Below are 19,360 nucleotides of genomic sequence, written 5' to 3'. Positions count from 1 at the left end.
CTGACCTCAAATCTAACCATGACCTCCTGGTTCACAGGCTGACACTCAGCCACTGAACCACACCATCCAGGCTGAGAGTACATCTTAAAACTTCTCATCCTAAGAAAAAAAGTCCTGTCACTCTGGGTGGCTGCAGATGTCATGGTGACCATTTCCCAATACACACAACTATCAAGTCATTAGTTGCCCCCCTGAGACTAATATAATGGTTGTGTGCTACTTACACCTCAATAAAAATAATTTTAAAAATCCAAATTGGAAAAAAAACCTTCAGGAAAGAAAAACCATGCACTGAGAGAGAGAGAGAGAGAGAGAGAGAGAGAGAGAGAGAGGCCACCCAAAATCGTGACTGCCAGGACACAGTTCCCTGACAAGCTCCTGTATCTCTTGAGTCGCCCTTTGCCGGTCATGTCGTTAGCAGTCACTGGAGGAATAGACCCGTCGCTAACTCTCGCTTGACTCTGCTCAGGGTCCTGGGCTGGAGAGGAACTTTCTCGGCGCGTTCTCCTCCCCACTACCATCTTCTGAGTGTTTACTATTTGTGAAGCATCATTTCAGCTGTGCCTGCAAGGGGTTATGGCACACTTATTTTGTAAGAACAGGTATCATCATCAGTCTTCTTACAGATGAGGAAACGGAGGCTCAGGAAGGTTCCGTAACTTGTTCAAAATTCACAGCTAGAAGTCTCCTGCTATCTCTACCCCTTTCCCTAAAACAGACAGACAAATAAAAACCTACAAATGGCAATACTTCTCAAGGTGAGGCAGATGTCAGGAAATGAAAGCAACTATATAAACCCACCTTCCATCCTCACGGGACTATAGATGAATTGAATAGTGTTTATGAGCTGTTTGTCTCATAGGGAGCAACAGCAGACCTCATCCTCACGGTTCCAGAACGACAGGAGGGGAATGGAGGTGGCCCAGGGTTGGGGGCGGGGGAGTGAGTTTGGAGAAGAAAGGGGACTATTAAGGAAGTGGGTTTAAGGGAAGTTATATAATTTTGAAGATCCTGGACCACAAAGCCTGGCAAACAAGATTTTTCTTACCATTTAGACCAGTGGTCGGCAAACTGCAGCTCAGCAAACTGTGGCTCAAGAGCCACATGCGGCTCTTTGGCCCCTTGGGTGTGGCTCTTCCACAAAATACCAACTTCTTCGCATGGGCCATGAAGTTTCAATCGCACTGTACGTGTGTGCCCGCACGTGGTATGTTGTGGAAGAGCCACACTCAAGGGGCCAAAGAGCTGCATGTGGCTCGCGAGCCGCAGTTTGCCGACCACTGACCTAGACTGTGCCTGCACTGTCCATGCTTACTTTTGATGGCCATTGAAAACAATTTATTTAGACATAATTTCAATCTTACCCTTGCAAGAATAGTATAATTTCTATATATCTTCCATCCAGATTCTACCACTGTTACTATCTCACTGCATCTGCTTTATCTTTCTCTAAATAAACATATCCACCCCATCTTCTTCCTCATGCAGACATAACGATGCTCCTTTATCTTCCAGGGTACATTTCTCCTAAATGAGGATATCCTCGTCCAGAACCCCAATACGATGATCGAAATCATAAAGCCACCACCGATAAAATACCATGAACTCATCTACAGCCTGACTCAGATTTCACCGATGGGCTGGGGCTTGTCAGCAAAAGGAAATCCCACGTCATTCAGTTGTCCTGTTTCTTCTGTCTCTCTGACTTTGGGACTGTTCCCCAGGCCTTTTTTGTCTTTCATGACACATGCTCTGTGGGAAAGTGCAGGTCAGTGGTCTAGTCGAATGTCCTTCCGTTTGAGTTGCCTGATGTCCTGACCAGGTTCAGGTTTTGCATTTTGGGCAGGACTGTCACAGAGGCCATGCTACCCTCTCCTCAGGGCATCATTTCAGGAAGTGGTGTTGACCTTTGATCTCTTGGTTAGGGTAAGGTGTGCCAGGTTTCTCTGCTTTGAAGTCACCAGTACCTCCCCTCCCTTTTAAGTTACTGCAGCTAAAAATATATGGTAAAATATATGTAACATAACATTGACCATTTTAACCAGTGTTAAGTGTCTAGCTCTGTAGCGTCGAGTGCATTCATTGTTGTGCAACCTACACCGCCATCTGAGGAACTTTTTCATCTTCTACAACTGAAACTCAGTCCCCATTAATCGCTAACTCCCCATCTCCCCTCCCCCAGCCCCTGGCACCCACCGTTCTACTTCTGTTTCTGTGAATTTGCCCACGCCTGGTACCTCACATAAGTGGAATCATACAGTAGTTGTCCTTTTGTGACTGACTTATTTCATTTAACACAGTGGTTCTCAACCTTCCTAATGCCGCGACCCTTTAATACAGTTCCTCATGTTGTGGTGACCCCCAACCATAAAATTATTTTTGTTGCTACTTCATCACTGTAATTTTGCTGCTGTTATGAATCGTCATGTAAATATCTGATATGCAGGATGTATTTTCATTGTTACAAGTTGGACATAATTAAAGCATAGTGATTAATCACAAAACAACATGTAATTATATATGTGTTTTCCTATGGTCTTAGGCGACCCCTGTGAAAGGGTTGTTCGACCCCCAAAGGGGTCGCGACCCACAGGTTGAGAACCGCTGATTTAACATAATGTCTTCAAGGTTCATCCATATTGTAGCAGGTGTCAACATTCCCTGCCTTTTAAAGGCTGAACTATTCCTTTGTATGTAAACACCACAGGTTGCTTAAGTGTTCATCGGAGGATGGACGCTGGGTTGCTTCTGCCTCTTAGCTATTGTGAGTAAAGCTGCTATGAACACACGTGTGCACATATCTGCTCCAGTTTGTTTTCCCTTCTTTTTGGATCTGTGCCCAGAAGTGAAATCACTAGATCCTTGTTTTTCCCTTCTTAATTAATAAGTTCCTTGGGAGTGATACTCTGAGACTATATAAATATCCTGTTACTCCTCACACGTTCACTCACTAGTTTTAGCATCCCTTGATCTTATCTGAATCAAGTATTACTCCAATGTTGCCAAATGGAAATTTCCTTTGCATCATTCCCTCTACATTGATTGGTTGGCATTCCACCGTGGGAAATAACTTTCCCATATCTCCCACTTATTTATGGGTATGGACTCATTTTATTCATGGGCTTATAGTTCTTTACTCCATGGACACCATTGCTCTGAGCAATACTCTCCCATATAACTCTCCAGAGCGCCAGTTTGGGGAAATGCGGGGACGTTCTGTAGTGCCTTGTCACCACCAAGAAATCCCAGCGTGCAGCCTTACTTCCCTAAATGGAGATCACTTTCCTGCCCATCTATTCCTGTAGTTAAACTGGAACCCCTCTTTTGGATACCTCTCCCGCACAGACCACCTGAGCAGCCCCGCCCCGCGGAAACTACATTTCCCAGAAGCCTCCGCGCGCCGCGTCATCAGCGAGCGCGGCTTTCGCTCGCGAAGCCGGCAATGGAGCGGCTGTGGTGACGGCGGCGGCGATATGGCGGACCCGCTGAGCGTCGGCGTGAACCTGGAGGCCTTCTCCCAGGCCATCAGTGCCATCCAGGCGCTGCGCTCCAGCGTGAGCAGGGTGTTCGACTGCCTGAAGGATGGCATGCGCAACAAGGAGACGCTGGAGGGCCGGGAGAAGGCCTTCATCGCGCACTTCCAGGACAACCTGCACTCGGTCAACCGGGACCTCAAGTAGGTACCGGCCGAGGGGGCCGGGGCCCGGCCCGGCGCGCACCGTCCCGCCCCCGCGCGAGTCTCCCTCCTCGGGGACTGCTCCCCGTTTCCCCCTCCACGCCTCTGCCGGCCCCTCGGCGGCACCGCGTCCCCGCCTCCGCGTGCTCGTCTCCCTGCCCCGGGCCTCGGTGTCCTGGCCGCCGCCGCCGCCCGGGCCCCTTCGGGGTCGTGGGGTGCCTCCCGAGGAGACACGCCCCCCGTGAACCGCTCGCACTGCAGCCGGGCAGGCCCTCACCCGCAGCCCTCTGTGCCCCGGAGGCCGCACCCACCTGCGGCTGGCCCTGCCCCAAGCCCGGGCACCCACCTGAGGAGCCCTCATTCCTCGCCGTGGACCTGGATTCATCGGGGCCCCCTGTCCCGCCCCCCACACCACAGAAAGGCCACCGTCAGCCTTTCCCTCCCCCTCCAGCACCCTCCCCTCCCCCTCCAGCACCCTCCCCTCCCCCTCCCCTCCCCCCCTCCCCCTCCAGCACCCGCCTCTCCCCCACCTCTCCCCCTCCCCTCCCCCTCCCCTCCCCCTCCCCTCCCCCTCCCCTCCCCCTCCTCTCCCCTCCCCTCCCCTCCCTGGTCCGGCCCAGTTCCCTCCCCAGGGGAGAGCCAGGCTCAGGTGTAACAGCGGAATCACTTCACCTCCCTTCACTTATTACAGTGGTTCTCAACCTTGGCTGCACATTAGAACCACCTGGGAATCTTTTTAAAATCCTGATTTCTGGGCCTCATCCTCGGGAAATTCTGTTTCTTTGTTACTCATGTTGTGGCCCCGCCCCATAACAAAGACACAGAATTTCCGGAGGATGGGGCCCGGAAATCAGGATTTTAAAAAGATTCCCAGGTGATTCTAAGGTGCAGCCCAGGTTGAGAACCACTGGCTTATTAGCTTGTGGTCCTTTGAAGGCGAAGGAATGTGCATTTCTTTCTCTTTCGTGCAGGTTAGCCTTCACTCCTCCCACATTATAAGTGGCGGTGTGAGAATGAAGCAGGAGGACGTGTGTAAAACGCACATCGGAGGCAGCTTTAACTGGCTAGGCCCTCAGGTTGTCTTCCCTTCCGTGAGAGAGCCGGCCCTGCCCGCCGACGGTCTTGTTCGCCTTTCCGGATTTCCGCATTTTATTTCTCAGAACTGAGCCGAGCAGGGAAAGGCCCTCCTTTGAATCCTGGGGTGGTTAGATTCTTTTTTCTCAACTTGTCTCCCGAGGAAGCAGATGGAAGAGGGAGGTAGAACCGAGGAGGAGGTGGTGGCCAAGTGATGGTGCCTCTTCCATCCCCCCGAAGTAGGTGCCTTCCCTTTTGGGGGGAAGCCAGGGAATCGCACCCCCTCCTCAGCTCACACATCGCGTGCTGTTCTCTGGCACTGCCCGTCACTACTCTCCCGCTCGCTCGAGGGGCCGCGTGGGTCACCCTTCCTTTCCTCGCTTCCCTGTCCTCCCGGTTCGCTTCCCTTTGCAGTGTTCAGGAGGCTGCAGCCCTTCACCGCCTTAGAGCTTAGGAAGGTCTGCATTGCCCCTTTGCCTTCTTAGATCTTTCTATGAGGAGAAGGTGACGGGAGCTTCTGAAGGAACGTGGCACGAGCAGCGGCTCCTGGGGACGGTTTGGGTCGGCCCCTCGGGCCCCGGGCCCTGGGACGGTGCTCCTGGAACGTCCTTTCCCTTGGCTCACTGTCCCAGTTTCTCGGGAGTTTTCCTGCGAGACTGACGCAGCCCCTCTGTAGGGCATTCCTGGTCCATTTGTTTATTTTCTCTCTCCTTTGTTTTGTAAAGTTTGCCATCTGTGAGGCACCAGGTACAAATCTATCCCTGCGTGAATGGCAGGTAATCATCATTTATTCAGGTACTTGCTGTTCTGCCAAATGTGACGATCTGTTTGGGGCCGGAGCCTCAGTGAGGAGCAATGTTTCATTTACCATCTTTCAAAGTGCCGGGGCGCCGCGCAGAGAATGATGCCAGTTGTAAACGCCCAGTTTCAGGCGTCTTACTGACTCAGGTGCTCTTAACTTTCCGCCTCCTTTGGGATGGCACCTGAGAGCCGGGTTTTAAAATGAGATAAGCGCCCAGGTAGGGGTTTTCTTGATGGTTCCCAATCTTTTTCACCCCCCCCCCAAAAGCTCTTCTTTTTGGGGAGCTTCTGACGGGCGTTGAAGAGCAGCCCTTGACCACTGTGGTGGCGAGCGCTGGCCTTTCCGGGGACTCAGGTTTGCTCTCCCTGCTCCTTTTCAGCGAGCTGGAACGTCTGAGCAACCTGGTCGGCAAGCCGTCGGAGAACCACCCGCTCCATAACAGCGGCCTGCTGAGCCTGGACCCCGTGCAGGACAAAACTCCCCTCTACAGCCAGCTCCTCCAAGCCTACAAGTGGTCAAACAAGGTAAGGCGGCGAATGTAGGGAGAGCCAGGTTTCTCAGGCTCATGAGTGCGGAGGTGAGGGTACGTTTTTATTTCTTTTTTGTTCTTGATTCAGCCTGGGGTTACAGAGTTGGAAGTTTTAGAGTTTCCCTGTGAGCTCGTGTCCTTTGAAGTCCTTGGAGGTTTTTGAGGCTTAGTCATGATGCTCAGGTAATTAAATTAAAAAATCTAAGGTGTAGCTGAAACCGGTTTGGCTCAGTGGCTAGAGCATCGGCCTGCGGACTGAAGGGTCCCAGGTTCGATTCCGGTCAAGGGCATGTACCTGGGTTGCGGGCACATCCCCAGTGGGAGATGTGCAGGAGGCAGCTGATCGATGTTTCTCTCTCATCGATGTTTCTAACTCTCTATCCCTCTACCTTCCTCTCTGTAAAAAATCAATAAAATATATATATATAAAAAAAAAAATCTAAGGTGTAATTAACCTGGAGGCTTGCTAAGGAAGCAGCTTTGTTTTGTTTTGTTTTCAATCCTTACCTGAGGATATGATTTTTATTGATTTTAGAGAGGGAAAGAGAGAAACATCGATGGGTTGCCTTCCATAGGTGCCCCGACTAGGATTTGAACCCACAACCTAGGTATGTGCCCTGACTGCGAATTGAAACCACAACCCTTTGGTGTATGGGACAATGCTCCAGCCACATGAGCCACCGACCTGGGCTGTAGGAAGCAGCTTTTATGAACCCCTTGAAAAAAAAATTATATATATATATATATATATATATATATATATATGGCTAATATGCCAAGTGTCCGTCTGACCGGTAGATAAGACATGCACTGACCACCAGGGTGCAGACACTCAACGCAGGAGCTGCTGAGCTGCAATGACTTGGCAGCGGTGATTCTTGGGTGACACACCCCGAAACTAGAGAGGAGGGAGCCTGATTCCTTGTGGGGCCTCACGATTCCACCTTTGGCCGTGGGTCATGTTGTTGCTGGGGCACTCTCAGCCCTGAATCTGGTTACTGCACACTTGTGTTTGCGTTCCACACCCTGTAGGACAGCAACTTTGCAGAGTGCCCTCTCGCACTCCGGGACCCCTTGCGGGATGTTGGAGAGCTGGTTTCAGCCTGATCCCCACAGGCCAGGCTGACGCCCTTCGAGCTGCAGCACCACCCCAGGTGCAGCTGGCTGGGGAGGGACCACTGGACGTGGGCTCCAGGGCGTGTCTGGCCCCTCTCGCCCAGTCCTGCCCCACTGGTCACCTTCTAACTCATTTCCTTTCAATGTGCACGAATTCGTGCACCAGGGCACTAGTGTACAAAATAATATTGTGGACCCTTTTCCTGGGGAAGATGTTCTGGCTTCGTCAGCTTCTCAGAGGAGCCCTGGCCCCCGCAAGGTGAAGGCTTGGTGGTCAACATGTTCAGCCTTCAGCGTTGGTGCTGCTTGTACTGTCGTTCCCTGTCCTCGGTGAGGAGCATCTAGAGTGCTGTTCGGTAGATTTCTCTCTACTTCTCTCTAATCACGTTAGGCTCCATCTGAGGAAGACTGTCCTGTACATGCGTCACAGAATTTGCTACTTATGGTTTCCTCAGCTGGCAGGCCGGGGCAGAGACCCCCCCAGGGCAGCTGAGAAAGGAAAACTGAACTGTAGTCTAAAGATAACAGGTGCCCGGCCGGCATGGCTCAGTGGTTGAGCATCGACCTGTGAACCAGGAGGTCACGGTTCGATTCCCCTTCAGGGCACATGCCTGGGTTGTGGGCTCGATCCCCAGTAGGAGGCAGCCAATCCATGATTCTCTCATTATTGATGTTTCTATCTCCCTCTCCTCTCCCTTCCTCTCTGAAATCAATAAAAAATATTAAGAAAAAATAAAGGTAACAGGAACAGTTAGGTTCATAGCCTGGGAGCAGTTTGTTTATTGACAAGTTCCTTTTGTTTGGGTGCTGTGTATTTTTTTTTTCCTTGCTGATAAAAGGTGAGAATATATGTTTGGAATGATTTTGGAAGCATTTCTCTTTAGTCTGCGCCACCTCCCTGGAGACAGCTGCTCTGCCCACCCCCCACTCCCCCACCCCCCTGCCCGTTACCCATTGTGTTTCTCCTCTTTCCTATCGGCCGTGCCCCTCAGGTCTTGGCTGACAGATGAGCTTGGATAGTTTTTTCCTTGTGCAGAGTTTCTTCTTTGAGCTTCTCCTCTCTCTGGGGGCATTTGGTATCCTTTGGTTTTAGAAGTGATTGATCGTGGGGTACTAAAGAAGGAGCTTGCGTCTCGGATGCGTACATTTAGCCTCTAAGGCTTGTCCCGCAAACTCTGGGCTGCTGGTGGCACACTCAGTTTGGTTTTGAGGATCGGGGTGCCCAGGTGCTGTGGGGATCTGTCACTCTCTTGCCCTCTAGGCCCACTCTCCTGGGTTGGCCTGATCTCCACGTGGTAGAAGAGATAGCTCTGCAATTGTAGGTTTGCATGGTCCTTAAAGTAGGTGACCTGGTGTCCACATCAGACCCTGGCAGAGGGTTTGGCCCTGCTTGGTAAGTGTCCCCCAAGACAGTTCATTAAATCCAGGCGGTGGGATTCTCTGATTGGCCAACACAGCTCACGGGAGCACAGGAAGCACAGGAAGTGGGGCTCCTTGGAGTTGGAGAGAGGCAGTTCCCAAAAGGCGGTGTGCAGGCCGACAAAAAAATACTCTGTGTCTGTTGCAGTTGCCAAGGCCAGACCCGAGACTGTCCAGCCCTTTACCACAGCACTGCCCCTCGCTGTCCTGTGGCGCCTCCTTGTTTCCCAGGGCTTCTCTCGGGCATCCACAGGAGTTCACCTGGGGGGTGGGCGGGGTGGGGCCAGTCAGCGCATGGCAGGGCTGACTTCTGGGCGGACTCCTCGTCTGCTTCTTGGTGTTTGGACGTGGGAGCCGGGGCGAGGTATCACGTGGGTAAAGTTGTTCTTGGAACTTGCTAGAGCAATGGAGACTTGCCAGCAGTGGGAACACTTAGCTGATCCTGAAACCACCAGTGACTGGGACTCTAGTGACTGGTTTTAAATGGAAATGATGATGCTTAACTTTTGAATGAAGGTAGCTTAATTGCTCAACGAATTTAATAGTTGGAGTATGAAAATAGACGTGCCTGCCCTGCCCCCTACCCTTCCCCAGGGTGGAAAGGAGGTCGTATTAGGGGAAGAAATATGTGTATGGAAGCTCTTGTTCTGGTGATGCTGCAGGTTGAAATAGATGGAGACATCGATGAGATTGCCTCATGAACGAGAAGAGAGTACAAGGGTGAGGGTTTCTTATGTGCATTTCTTTAAAAACGGGAGAAGTGACCCCAAGGAATAAGCCAGCCAGTGTGCTAATTCTCAGCTGGGGCTATGGAAGCAGTAAATGACTACGTATGTTCATCATGTGTTAATTTCGCCTCTCCTGCAAGTGAAAGGGCTTTTTAATTGCTGGGCTTTCAGCGCTCATCATGTCAGCCTCACAGCTTCAACCAGCAAGTGCGTTCCTGTGTGAGGGGAAGCTGGGGAGAGCCTGCCGCTGGCAGCTCTCACACTGGCTGAGGGGAGGAAGCGCGGAAGCGATGCCACCCATTATGTGATGAACTCTCCGTCTTAAGCGCTAGTGGCCGTAGAAAAGTCTCGTTCATGCCTAATAACAAATTATTTTCTTTAGGGGATTTTGTGATTTTTGTAGAGTCAGTTGGAATATTAATTACGTGGTAGTTGGCATGATTGTTAGGATAACACATTTAAAAATTAATCTCATCTAATGAAATGATGTCAAGTTGCTGTGAGCAGCACTTTCCCATGCTGAATGGGGAGAGAGCTTGCTTTTAACTCTCGGGCTCCTGTAGCTGACGGTTCTGTGGGATGACAAGCTCCGGTGGAGGACAAGAATAATTGGCGGCAGCACTGCTCGCTGCAGAGTCGTCGGCGCACTTTCTATCGCTCGTTCTGCTCAGAAACGCGAGGCCGAGACAGGCTCATCCCGAGGTCCCTCTCCGAAGGCCTCAGCGTCCTGGGCACAGGCTTCTGTTTGGGGCTGGACTTCTTTCCTTTATTGGGGGCAGAAGTCTGCTGGTTTAAGGCCTGCCCAGCAGGTTGAGACTTCAGCCTTTCTCTGGAGCAGCCAAGACCCAGCAGCCACTCTCCCCTGTGTGTGGGGGGGTGGCAGGGCGGGGGAGGAGGTGGGGGAGAGTAGCGGGAGCTGCTGCCGGTGCCTCTTACGTTTCTACACGCTTAATTTTACATGTTTGTTAGAGAAAAACCCCTTTTATTCCGAGAGTGTCCACTTGGAAAGTCCCACACATTTCCCCTGCTCTGCCCGCCCAACTGTTCTTACAGAATCTAGTTCCTTAATGGCTTTCCGTGACCAGGACGCTCATCTCCTTCCCATCTGCCATGCTTCGGCACCGGGGAGCGAACAGGGTGGCATTGTTTAAGTTGCGACACAGCCTCTCCTTTAGGGACCGGTCCTTTAAGCCCCGGAGAGGCTGTGTCTGCGGGTCCTGTGGGAGTTGCTGCGCCGACCCCGGTGCCTGGTGTACAGTAAGCATTCAGCTGAAATGCCTTGAATGAATGAGAGGATGAGTAAGAGCTCCTACTGTTGCATTTTTAATTTACGACCCCTTCTGTGGTCTGCTTGCTGGCATTTTTGATGAGGTGGATAGGGGCATTTTTATTTCCGGCCAGTCCTGAGAACCTGGCCGTGTCACTTGTGGAGAAAGGCCTGAGGCCCGCGCAGCAGGCGTGGCTGGGTTCCAGAGGGGAATTGGGAAGGACGGGATGAGGTCAGCCGATGAGCCGGGGATAAGCTCCGAGGGCTGAGGTTGGCATTTTCTCTGTGTCTTTGCCGCCCAGTGTGCCCTTTCTGAGAGCCGGTTGGCAGCCAGTGCTCTGGAGGGGATGGGACTTGGTGGAATCCTGGAGTTGACTGAGTCAGGCTTGTGAGCCGATCACCTGATGTCAGGGGTCCTGTGGCAGCTGTCACTTTGGCAGCAGCGTCACTTGCCAGCCATACGCTAATGACACCTCACTGTCACCAGCCTGACTGCTCCCCTGACACCCAGACCGTGGGTCCAAGTGGCTGAGGGCATCTGCACTCGGCGACTTCCAGGCCTCTCCGAGTGGGTCCAGAGATAAATCCTGCGCCCACCGCCTGCTGCTCGTGGTGGGCACCTTCTCAGCCAGGTGCCCAGACCTCACACCTTCTGACTAGGATCTGCGATTCCCTCTCTTTAACCTCCATCTCCAGCCTCTCCATCTCCAGCGCTGCTGCCTGAGCAGGCCCCGCTGGTGCGGGCGATGCTGAGCTCCCGTCTCGTCTGTTTCCCACCTGCCTCGCCCCGGGTCTGTGTAGACACCCGCTCCCAGTGCTCTCCTCTGCCGTCCTGGCAGCGCCCAGGCTGGCAGCGCCCGGGCTGGCATTGGAGGCATGTGGTCATCGTGCTCTGAGCCCCGAGTCCAGAGCAGACAACCCCGGGCCAGATTCCCTGGCCTCCGCCTCCTCAGCTGTCACATGGATGAGCGGTCCTGCCTCTCGGGAACTTGTGAGGACGGCGTGAGCGCTGCACTGGAGTGTTAAGCGCCGAGCCCAGCAGCTTCCTGTTACTCTTAGTCCCTTAGGTCTCAGCTTAGCTGCTACCTCCTCTGGGAAGTCTTCTGAGATGTACCCAAATCAGGTGCCCCTGTGTTCGCACCTGTCATTGCTTTTATCCCACTCTGCCTGTTGGTCATCCTCACAAGGTTAAGCCTTGTCCTATGTTAGGACTTAGATAACTTTGGAAGGTTATCTAACACCTTAGAGCCTCAGTCTGCGGGACTGTGAAATGGGCATAATACCGATCTAGGGTTGGTCTGAGAGGCCAATGGGAAAATGTGTGTAAAGCTTCTAGTTTGGGGCAGGCTCCTTAGTGGCATTTAAGTAGCAGCTGTTGGTAGTAGCTATTTCCCATGTGTCCGAAAACAGTATTGCATGGCTCAGTGGAAGCCTCTAAATCTCTTCTCTTTCCTTTTTAGAGTCTTTGTGTTTTTTCCCTGTAGAATCTGCTTCTGTGTATTTCACCTTGACTTTGTTCAGATGGTTGTTGGCCACAGGAGAACGGAAGGGGAAGTGAGGCTCCATCCTGAACTCTCTGGCCTCTGTACCCTAATCTCAGGGTCCTGGGCTGGGTCAGGCTTCTGCCCTGTGAGGGAGGGAGCGGTGTGTCCTGGCCCAGCCCAGCATGCTGCCCTTGGCTTCTGGAGCTCCGCCTGCCCTCCCCCTCGCCCCGTGGGCTTTGCTGCATCACTTGTTCCTGGAGGCTCCAGCTCACTGCAGCCTCCTGGGCTTGGCGGGGCCATTCCCTGGGCCAGCGCTTCGGCTCAGCCTCTGCTTTTCCTTGAACTCCCCGAGAGCCCCCTCTCCCGGGACAGCTTACTCATCCAGTAGGTTCTGGCAAGGCAGTGCCGTGTGCCTCCCCCTTTGGAGCAGCGTCAGCGTGCCCTCAGCCCTGTGGATGCAGGCGCCTTCAGAGCCTGCAGCTCTATTTGTGGCTGCTCTGCGAGGCGCCGTCCCTCTGCCAGGAGCACAGTGTACCTTCCCGAGTGTGCTCTCTCGCTTCCTCCTCCAGCCACATCGAATGTTGCTGAGAGAAGCTTCCATGGGACCGGGCAGGGCCGATCTCTGGCTTTGCCCACGGCCTCTAGCGGCTGCCCTGTCACACTGTGCTGTGGCTGCTCGCGCTTCAGGTCTGATCCCTCTTCTCCAGGGCTGGGGTTCGGCATCACCTCCCAGCACCTCGAGTCTAGTACATAGAAGGATTTAGTAATTGAGGTCCCCCTGCCGTATTTCCAAACAGACTCTCGGAACTGTGCCTCCTTTGTGTCAGATCCCAGGGAACCTCAGTGATCACGTAGGTCATCACCCTCATTTTATAGAGAGAGTGACCGTCCCAGGCGCCCTGCCACCCTCTGCCTGAGCCCTGCAGTGCCGGGTGGCTTGGACAGACTGGGTGGCCAGAAAAGCAGAGGTTTCTCCCACCGCTGAGGCCGTTACAGCGCTGCCTTTCCCTGTGGTGTGGTGGCTGCCGATCCCGGCAGTGTAGCAGGCGCAGTGGGCAGTCCACATGGTACATGAGGGGACCGGCAGGGATCGGTGCGATCCAGTGACCGCTGCCGTCTGTGCAGAGCAAGCTGTGCAGGCCCAGCCCCGCGGGAACGTGGCTCAGGCCTTACCTTGACCTCCAGAGCCAGCAGCCCAGCCCCTTAGTTTCTAGAGGCAGGCGCCCTCAGCTGCTTTGAGCTCTGAATACGGTAAATTGGGATCATAGCAACTCACTGGCATCTTTGCTGGGCGGTTCATGGAGAGAAAGGGACTGCCTTGATCCCTTACTGACAGGGGTGGGGACACTAAGGGTGGCTGTGTAAGGATCAGACCACTCCCCCGCTTTTCCTTTTTTAAATATATTTTTATTTTTATTTCAGAGAGGAAGGGAGAGGAAGAGAGAGATAGAAACATCAGTGAGGGAATCATTGATTGGCTGCCTCCTGCACGTTGGACTGAGCCTGCAACCCAGGCATGCGCCCTTGAGCAGAATCGAACCTGGGATCCTTTGCTCCGTAGGCCGACGCTCTATCCATTGAGCCAAACTGGCTAGGGCCCTTTTTCCTTTTTAACAGGAATTGTACCGAGTCCTCCAGATGCCGGTTGCTCTTACCTTTTCCTCATTTGCATGCGTCTGTGTGTCTCAGGTTGAAGAGTGACTCTGTACCATTGTTATTCTCCGTCAGTAGGCTACTCTGATTATGGATAGCTTGTCAGTAGTTGCCGCCACTAAGCGTTCTGGGCTCGGCTGTCTCCTGATGGCACGTGGTGCATTTTGCAGGGAGAGGGCAGGTTCGGGGTGTGTGCATACCTTCACGTGCCAGAAAATTCACTTGTTGTAAATGCTCCATCTTATTCATTTCCAAACTGCGTTTGAGTAGTGTGCTTTTCTCGCTAGGAAAATATCTAATCCATGTAGCCAGTACGTGTTTGCTGAGCACCTATTATGTTCCTGGCACAATGAATGAAACTGATCAATTCCCATCTTCTTGGAACTTAGACTATATCCAATTCTCTGACTTGATCATAGAAGTGCCATGCCACCTGATTTTAATAATAATTCCTGGCTCTGTTGCTGATCCTTTTTCTTCTTTAGTCAGTGACCTTTATATGCTTCAGTTTACCAGTCTTTTTAAAAAAATATCTCTTTGTTGATATTAGAGAGAGAGGAAAGGAGAGGAGTGGGGGGGGGGGGAGAGAGAGAGAGAGAGAGAGAGAGAGAAACATCGGTGAGAGAGAAACGTGGATCGGCTGCCTCCCTCATACTCCCTACTGGGGATTGAGCCTGCGACCTGGGCATTAAACTGGCCACCTCTTGATGCATGGGATGCCACTCAACTAACTGAGCCCACCGGCCAAGGCAGTTACCAGTCTTCACTGTCAGAAAGGAGCATAACTCGTGGAGTCCTGGCTGACTTAGTTGGCGGATGTAACTTCATGTCTGAACATAAAGGGAATTTTGTCTTGTAGTCCTGATAGCTTAAACAGCATCCTGTTTATAGCTCGGTGCATCTTAATTCTGTCCCATGCTGAATGCAAATGCAAATTTTTTGTTAGTAATACACACTTTTCTGGTTTGTTTGCATGGCACCAGTTTGCCCTTATCTTACTCAGCCGAAGCTGTGTTTGTTTTAAGGGGTTCTCATTGGTTTTGGGAGAACAGTAAGGACATATCTTACATTTGTGTCCAGAGGGAAAAAGCAGTCGTTCGGTCGGCTTCAGGGCACTGCCTTCCTTGACACCTTGGGTTTCATCCCAGGCCAGTCAGTCTGTCTGTCTTTTTTTTTTTTTTAATTTTTAAATATATTTTATTGATTTTTCACAGAGAGGAAGGGAGAGAGATAGAGAGTTAGAAACATCAATGAGAGAGAAACATCGATCAGCTGCCTCCTGCACATTTCCCACTGGGGATGTGCCCGCAACCCAGGTACATGCCCTTGACCGGAATCGAACCTGGGACCTTTCAGTCCGCAGGCCGACGCTCTATCCACTGAGCCAAACCGGTTTTGGCTGTCTCTGTCTTAAGAGAACTCTGCATGTTCTTTGTCACGTGGTTTGGTGACTCTGTGGCAGAGGGCACTACACGTGTGTTATTCCCTGTATATGACGGGGTCTGTTTAAATTTCGTTTCGGTGCCTGGAGCCATGAAGGATGATTTTGCATGTGGTGGGATTGGCCTTATGCACCAGCTTTAGTCCCTCACCCAGGGGCAGGAGCAGGCCAGGCGGGGCGCCGCTGGGGCACTGCTCCCTCCGATGGCCTGGCTGCCGCCCCGCTGTCTATCCTATCATCTCTCTCACCATTTCAACTTACACTTTATAGTTCAGTTCGTCTCCCGGAGTTGAATGCATTGATTCAAATCCTACATCATCCTTGGGTTTGTGATGAGAATTAGAATCACCCTGAGTCTCAAGATGGAATGACTTCTCGACCTCTGCTGCTCAGGGAGCAGAAACTGACTCAGCGATTGTTGAAGCGTTTTGTTTAAGGGATGGGTGGGAGCACGCTTTCCTTGTAAAATTACTGAGATCGTTTCAGTCTGCTGCAGTTCCTCACCACGCTTCACCCTCTTCACCTGCAAGATGAGTTTGCAGGCACTTGGCACAGGGCCCGCACATAGTAGGTAGGCACTTGCTGGGTATTAGTTTTTCTTTCATCACTGCAGGTTCCCGTCTGCTGTGCCCTCCACCCACGCACCGAACTCCAGCCAGGGAGACTTCCTGGTTCACTAGGTGGCTTGGAGAGCAAAAATGCTAGTGTTAAATACCTTTAAAGTGTTAAAAGAAGTAACAGAATTCTGGAGGCCAACATGCTCCTACCCCTTGCTTTCCCCAGTCTAAACAGGGCAGCCCAGCCCTGGCCGGTGTGGCTCCGTTGGTTGGAGCAGCCTCCCATGCACCAGAAGGTTGTTGGTTCAGTTCCCAGTCAGGGCACATGCCCCGGTTTCGGGTCCGATCCCCGGTTGGGGTGCTTATGCGAGGCAACAATCGATGTTCCTCTCTCGCATTGATGTTTCTCTCTCTTTCTCTCCCTTCCTCTCTCTCTAAAAAGAAAGAAAATAAAAATATATTAAAACAGAGCAGTCCAAGTTAACTTTAATTGCTCAGATGAGCTATGACATGGAGATTTTAATGCATTTTCACGGGAGCTCAGCCAGTGTAACCACTTGATCCTGCCGGCAGTTCATTGGGTCCTTGGCCCAGATGCTGTGCTGGGGACCTCGGCTTTTGAAGCTGGACCGTCAGCTCCTAGCAGGCCGCTGTGGGGGTGCTGCTGCTCCGAGGCTCCCCGAGTGGTGGAGCGTTGCCCCTGAGGCCCGGTGCTGGGCGTGCAGAGCTTTCGAGGAAGGTTTCCGAGGCTTCTGGTGAGCAGAGGCGCCCCGAGGGAGTCGCTTTGTGCTGATGAGTCACAGAACGGGCCAGGCCTCGCGTCCGCCTCGAGTCTGCTTTGGGTCCTGCAGGAACATTGACAACATCTGCACCCTGGGTGGCTGGAGGGCAGTTCCCGGTGACTACCACTCCCACGCAGCCTTGGGAGGGAGGTGACAGCTGAGAGCTGATGCTCCGTGGGGAGCCGGGAACGCCAGGCTCGGGCGAGTGAGGAGGACCAGCAGCCTCAACCCGGCGTGTCCAGCGTGGTTGGCGCTGGTGTCCAGGGCGGCCGGAGCTGGCGCTGCGGTGCTTAGTGTCGGTGCTAATGGACGCGCAGATCCTCCCTCCTGTCCCGCTTCGGCCCTTCTCTCAGAGCCAGGGCACTTGCAGCTGTCTCCTCCCTGGCCTCTGTCTTTCCCCACGCAGGTCAGGTGCCCTTGACCATGCACGTTTGGTCGCCTACGTTTCCTGCTGAAACTGTGTAGATGATTCCCTTCTCGTGCTCAGGAGTCAGCTGAATGTAGCTGTCCTGCTGACCCTGCAGTGCCCTGGCCCCTGGCCCCTGGAGCGCCACACTCAGCCTGCGTGCCTCCTGCCCTCCCTGAGGCTGTTTCAGTCCCTCCCCCTCCACCCCCCCTTGTTTGGCTAATACCTCTCACTTTATCTTTCCAGTTTTGTTTGTAGTCACAGACGTGGCTCAGTCTCTCCCAGCTCCCTCTGTGCTCAGCAGCCCTGCCCACCCCGTCAGGGCAGGGTTCACGTTGGACTGTAAGTGCCGACTGTCTGGACAGGGGCAGGGACCCTGTCTGCCTGGTCACAGTGCCCAGCGAGGCCCACCAACAAAACAAACTCACAAAACACTTGAGTTAAATGAGTGGCTTCCTTGTCTGCAGTCACTATTGCAGTGCTGATTAGCCGTGGCTTTGAGGGGCAGGGGCACAGGTGGGGTTCCAGGCCCACGACTCGCTGGTTTGGGTGGAGTGACACTTGACCGCTGCGTGTCCTGAGCCCGCAGCTGTGGGTGTCTACTCGGTGCGTGTATTCCACTCACGCTTCCTGCTGGAGGGTAATCACATTAAGTTGAGCGTTTTTGGTTCTTAAACTAGTTTGGGGAGACAAACAGAAGGCAGATTATCTTGATTATTCTGAGGTAACTCTGGAAAGGCAGAGAAAGGGTACCGCGTAGGTCACGGAAGAGCCCTTCAGCGCCTTCAGCGCTTCACTGGTTCTCATGCACGAAGTGGCATCGTCTCGTCCCACCATAGGCCGCGGAGGGCGGCGTGGATAGTGTGAGCTCTGGGCCCACTGCCTGGGTTCAAGTCCCGCTTCCCCCGCTGCTCTTGTGGCCTGGGAGCTGTCCTGGTTCCTGCTCTGTAAGGTGAGGGGTTGCACTGGGTCTCAGGGGCGTCGTGAGGTCTCAGAAGATGGCTGGTCCACGTAGCTGGCATCACCACCGTCAGTTCTCTAGGAACCACTCGCCTGGTTTTCCCGAAGAGGTCACTCCGGCTCCTCAAAGTCAAGCCACCTGCCCAGCTCCCGGTTGTCAGGGGCCCAGGAGAGTCAGGTCACCTGCCACCAGTCCTCTGCTGTGCTGGGTCTCCGCCGTCTCAGCAGCAGGCGGCTGGCCCTGCTTTCCGGGGAACACGGGGGTGTCCTTATGGCGAGGGCCTTGTTAGGAAATGGCTGTTCTTGCAGGAAAAATCCTTGGGTAGAAACTTCCGAAGTGACTCACTTTATTGTGAGGCCTGTGTTGTTAGCATTTGTATAAATCACAAGGGGGCATCTCTGTGGACTGATTCCCTGACTCACCTGCAGGCGTACCTGTTCCGGCGTGGTTACGTGGTGGCGTTGCCTTTAAGCCTGAGCGGCTAGACTCGAGCAGAAGTTAGCTCTGCCGACCGCAGGGACGTGGAGTGACCTCTGGTCTGGGTGGAGGCTGCCTGCGTTTCTGCAGGACGGAGCCGTGGCTCCTTCACCTCTCCGCAGGCACTCCTCACTCTGCCGCCGGGGTCTCCACACGTGGGGTCCAGCTTATGCTGATCAGTTACTCTTTTACAAAAGAGGCGGAAACGGAACTTTTGTTAATTGATTAACGTTTTTTCCTACCTTGAGCCCCGCTCCTTCCCTGGCCGTGTGGGTATCTAGATTGAATCCAGGCTCCCTGTTTATTCACTCCCTGACCGTGGCCTGTCTGAGGGTCAGTTTTCACATCTTAAAAGGGGGTAATAGTTCTTACCTTCTTGTGTTGTTTTGTGTGTGTTTTTGTGATGATTCGGAGAGCTGATGCTGGAGAGGAACTTGGCCCAGGGCTCGGTAAGTGATAGGAGCACACGACTGAGATAGATGAGTGAGGCCTGGCACTAAGTCACTGACACTGACCTGATTCCTAATAGCGATTCCAGGTGAGGAGGGCGGGGAGGGAAGATGTGCGTCCCAGCCACACGTGGCAGACAGATCTGAGCTGTGTTTCGGGCAAAGCATATTAATGTTCGCCTCCCCTTGGCCTTCGCTTCCCGAGGATTTATTTGTCGCCGTGATGTGTCAGTGGCTGTGGGTGTTCAGGCTGTAATGGATCTTGTGCTTAAGGTTTCCATTGTCAGGGCTGGCTCAGCAGGGCGTGCCCTCCGCCTCGGCTCAGCGCATGGCTGCATCTGGCTGCCCGTCACCTGCGGCTCTGGTCGGAGCTGTGACAGCCTCGGAGCTTGGCAGGCTGGTCTTGGAGCTGGGCACTGGAGCTCGCCAGCACAGTTCCTGCTCTGATTAATTTATTTAATCTAACTATCTTGTATCGCTCTGAGAGGATAATCATGCACAAATGACTGTTGAAACTTCAAGCTTGTCTCGCTGTAACC

General features: G+C 53.0%; 1 protein-coding gene across 2 annotated transcripts in view; it reads left to right on the top strand.

Annotated features, from left to right (window-relative positions):
- The window catches only part of MED27 (mediator complex subunit 27), a 173,432-nt gene that overhangs the window by 33,127 nt on the left and 120,945 nt on the right, over positions 1-19,360 (top strand). The window contains exons 1-2 of one of the 2 annotated variants that reach the window (XM_081103980.1): positions 3,352-3,676; positions 5,932-6,076. In XM_081103980.1, coding sequence (XP_080960106.1) covers positions 3,474-3,676; positions 5,932-6,076 — 348 coding nt within the window. In that variant the 5' untranslated portion in view covers positions 3,352-3,473. Of the gene's footprint in view, positions 1-3,351; positions 3,677-5,931; positions 6,077-19,360 lie in introns of those variants that run through there. The other variant, XM_081103981.1, reaches the window with a different exon arrangement.

This window comes from Myotis nattereri (assembly GCF_964212035.1).
Source record: "Myotis nattereri genome assembly, chromosome: 12".
NCBI classification, from domain to species: domain Eukaryota; kingdom Metazoa; phylum Chordata; class Mammalia; order Chiroptera; family Vespertilionidae; genus Myotis; species Myotis nattereri.
The sequence above is the reverse complement of the archived record's forward strand: the minus strand, read 5'-3'. Positions and strand labels throughout refer to the sequence as shown.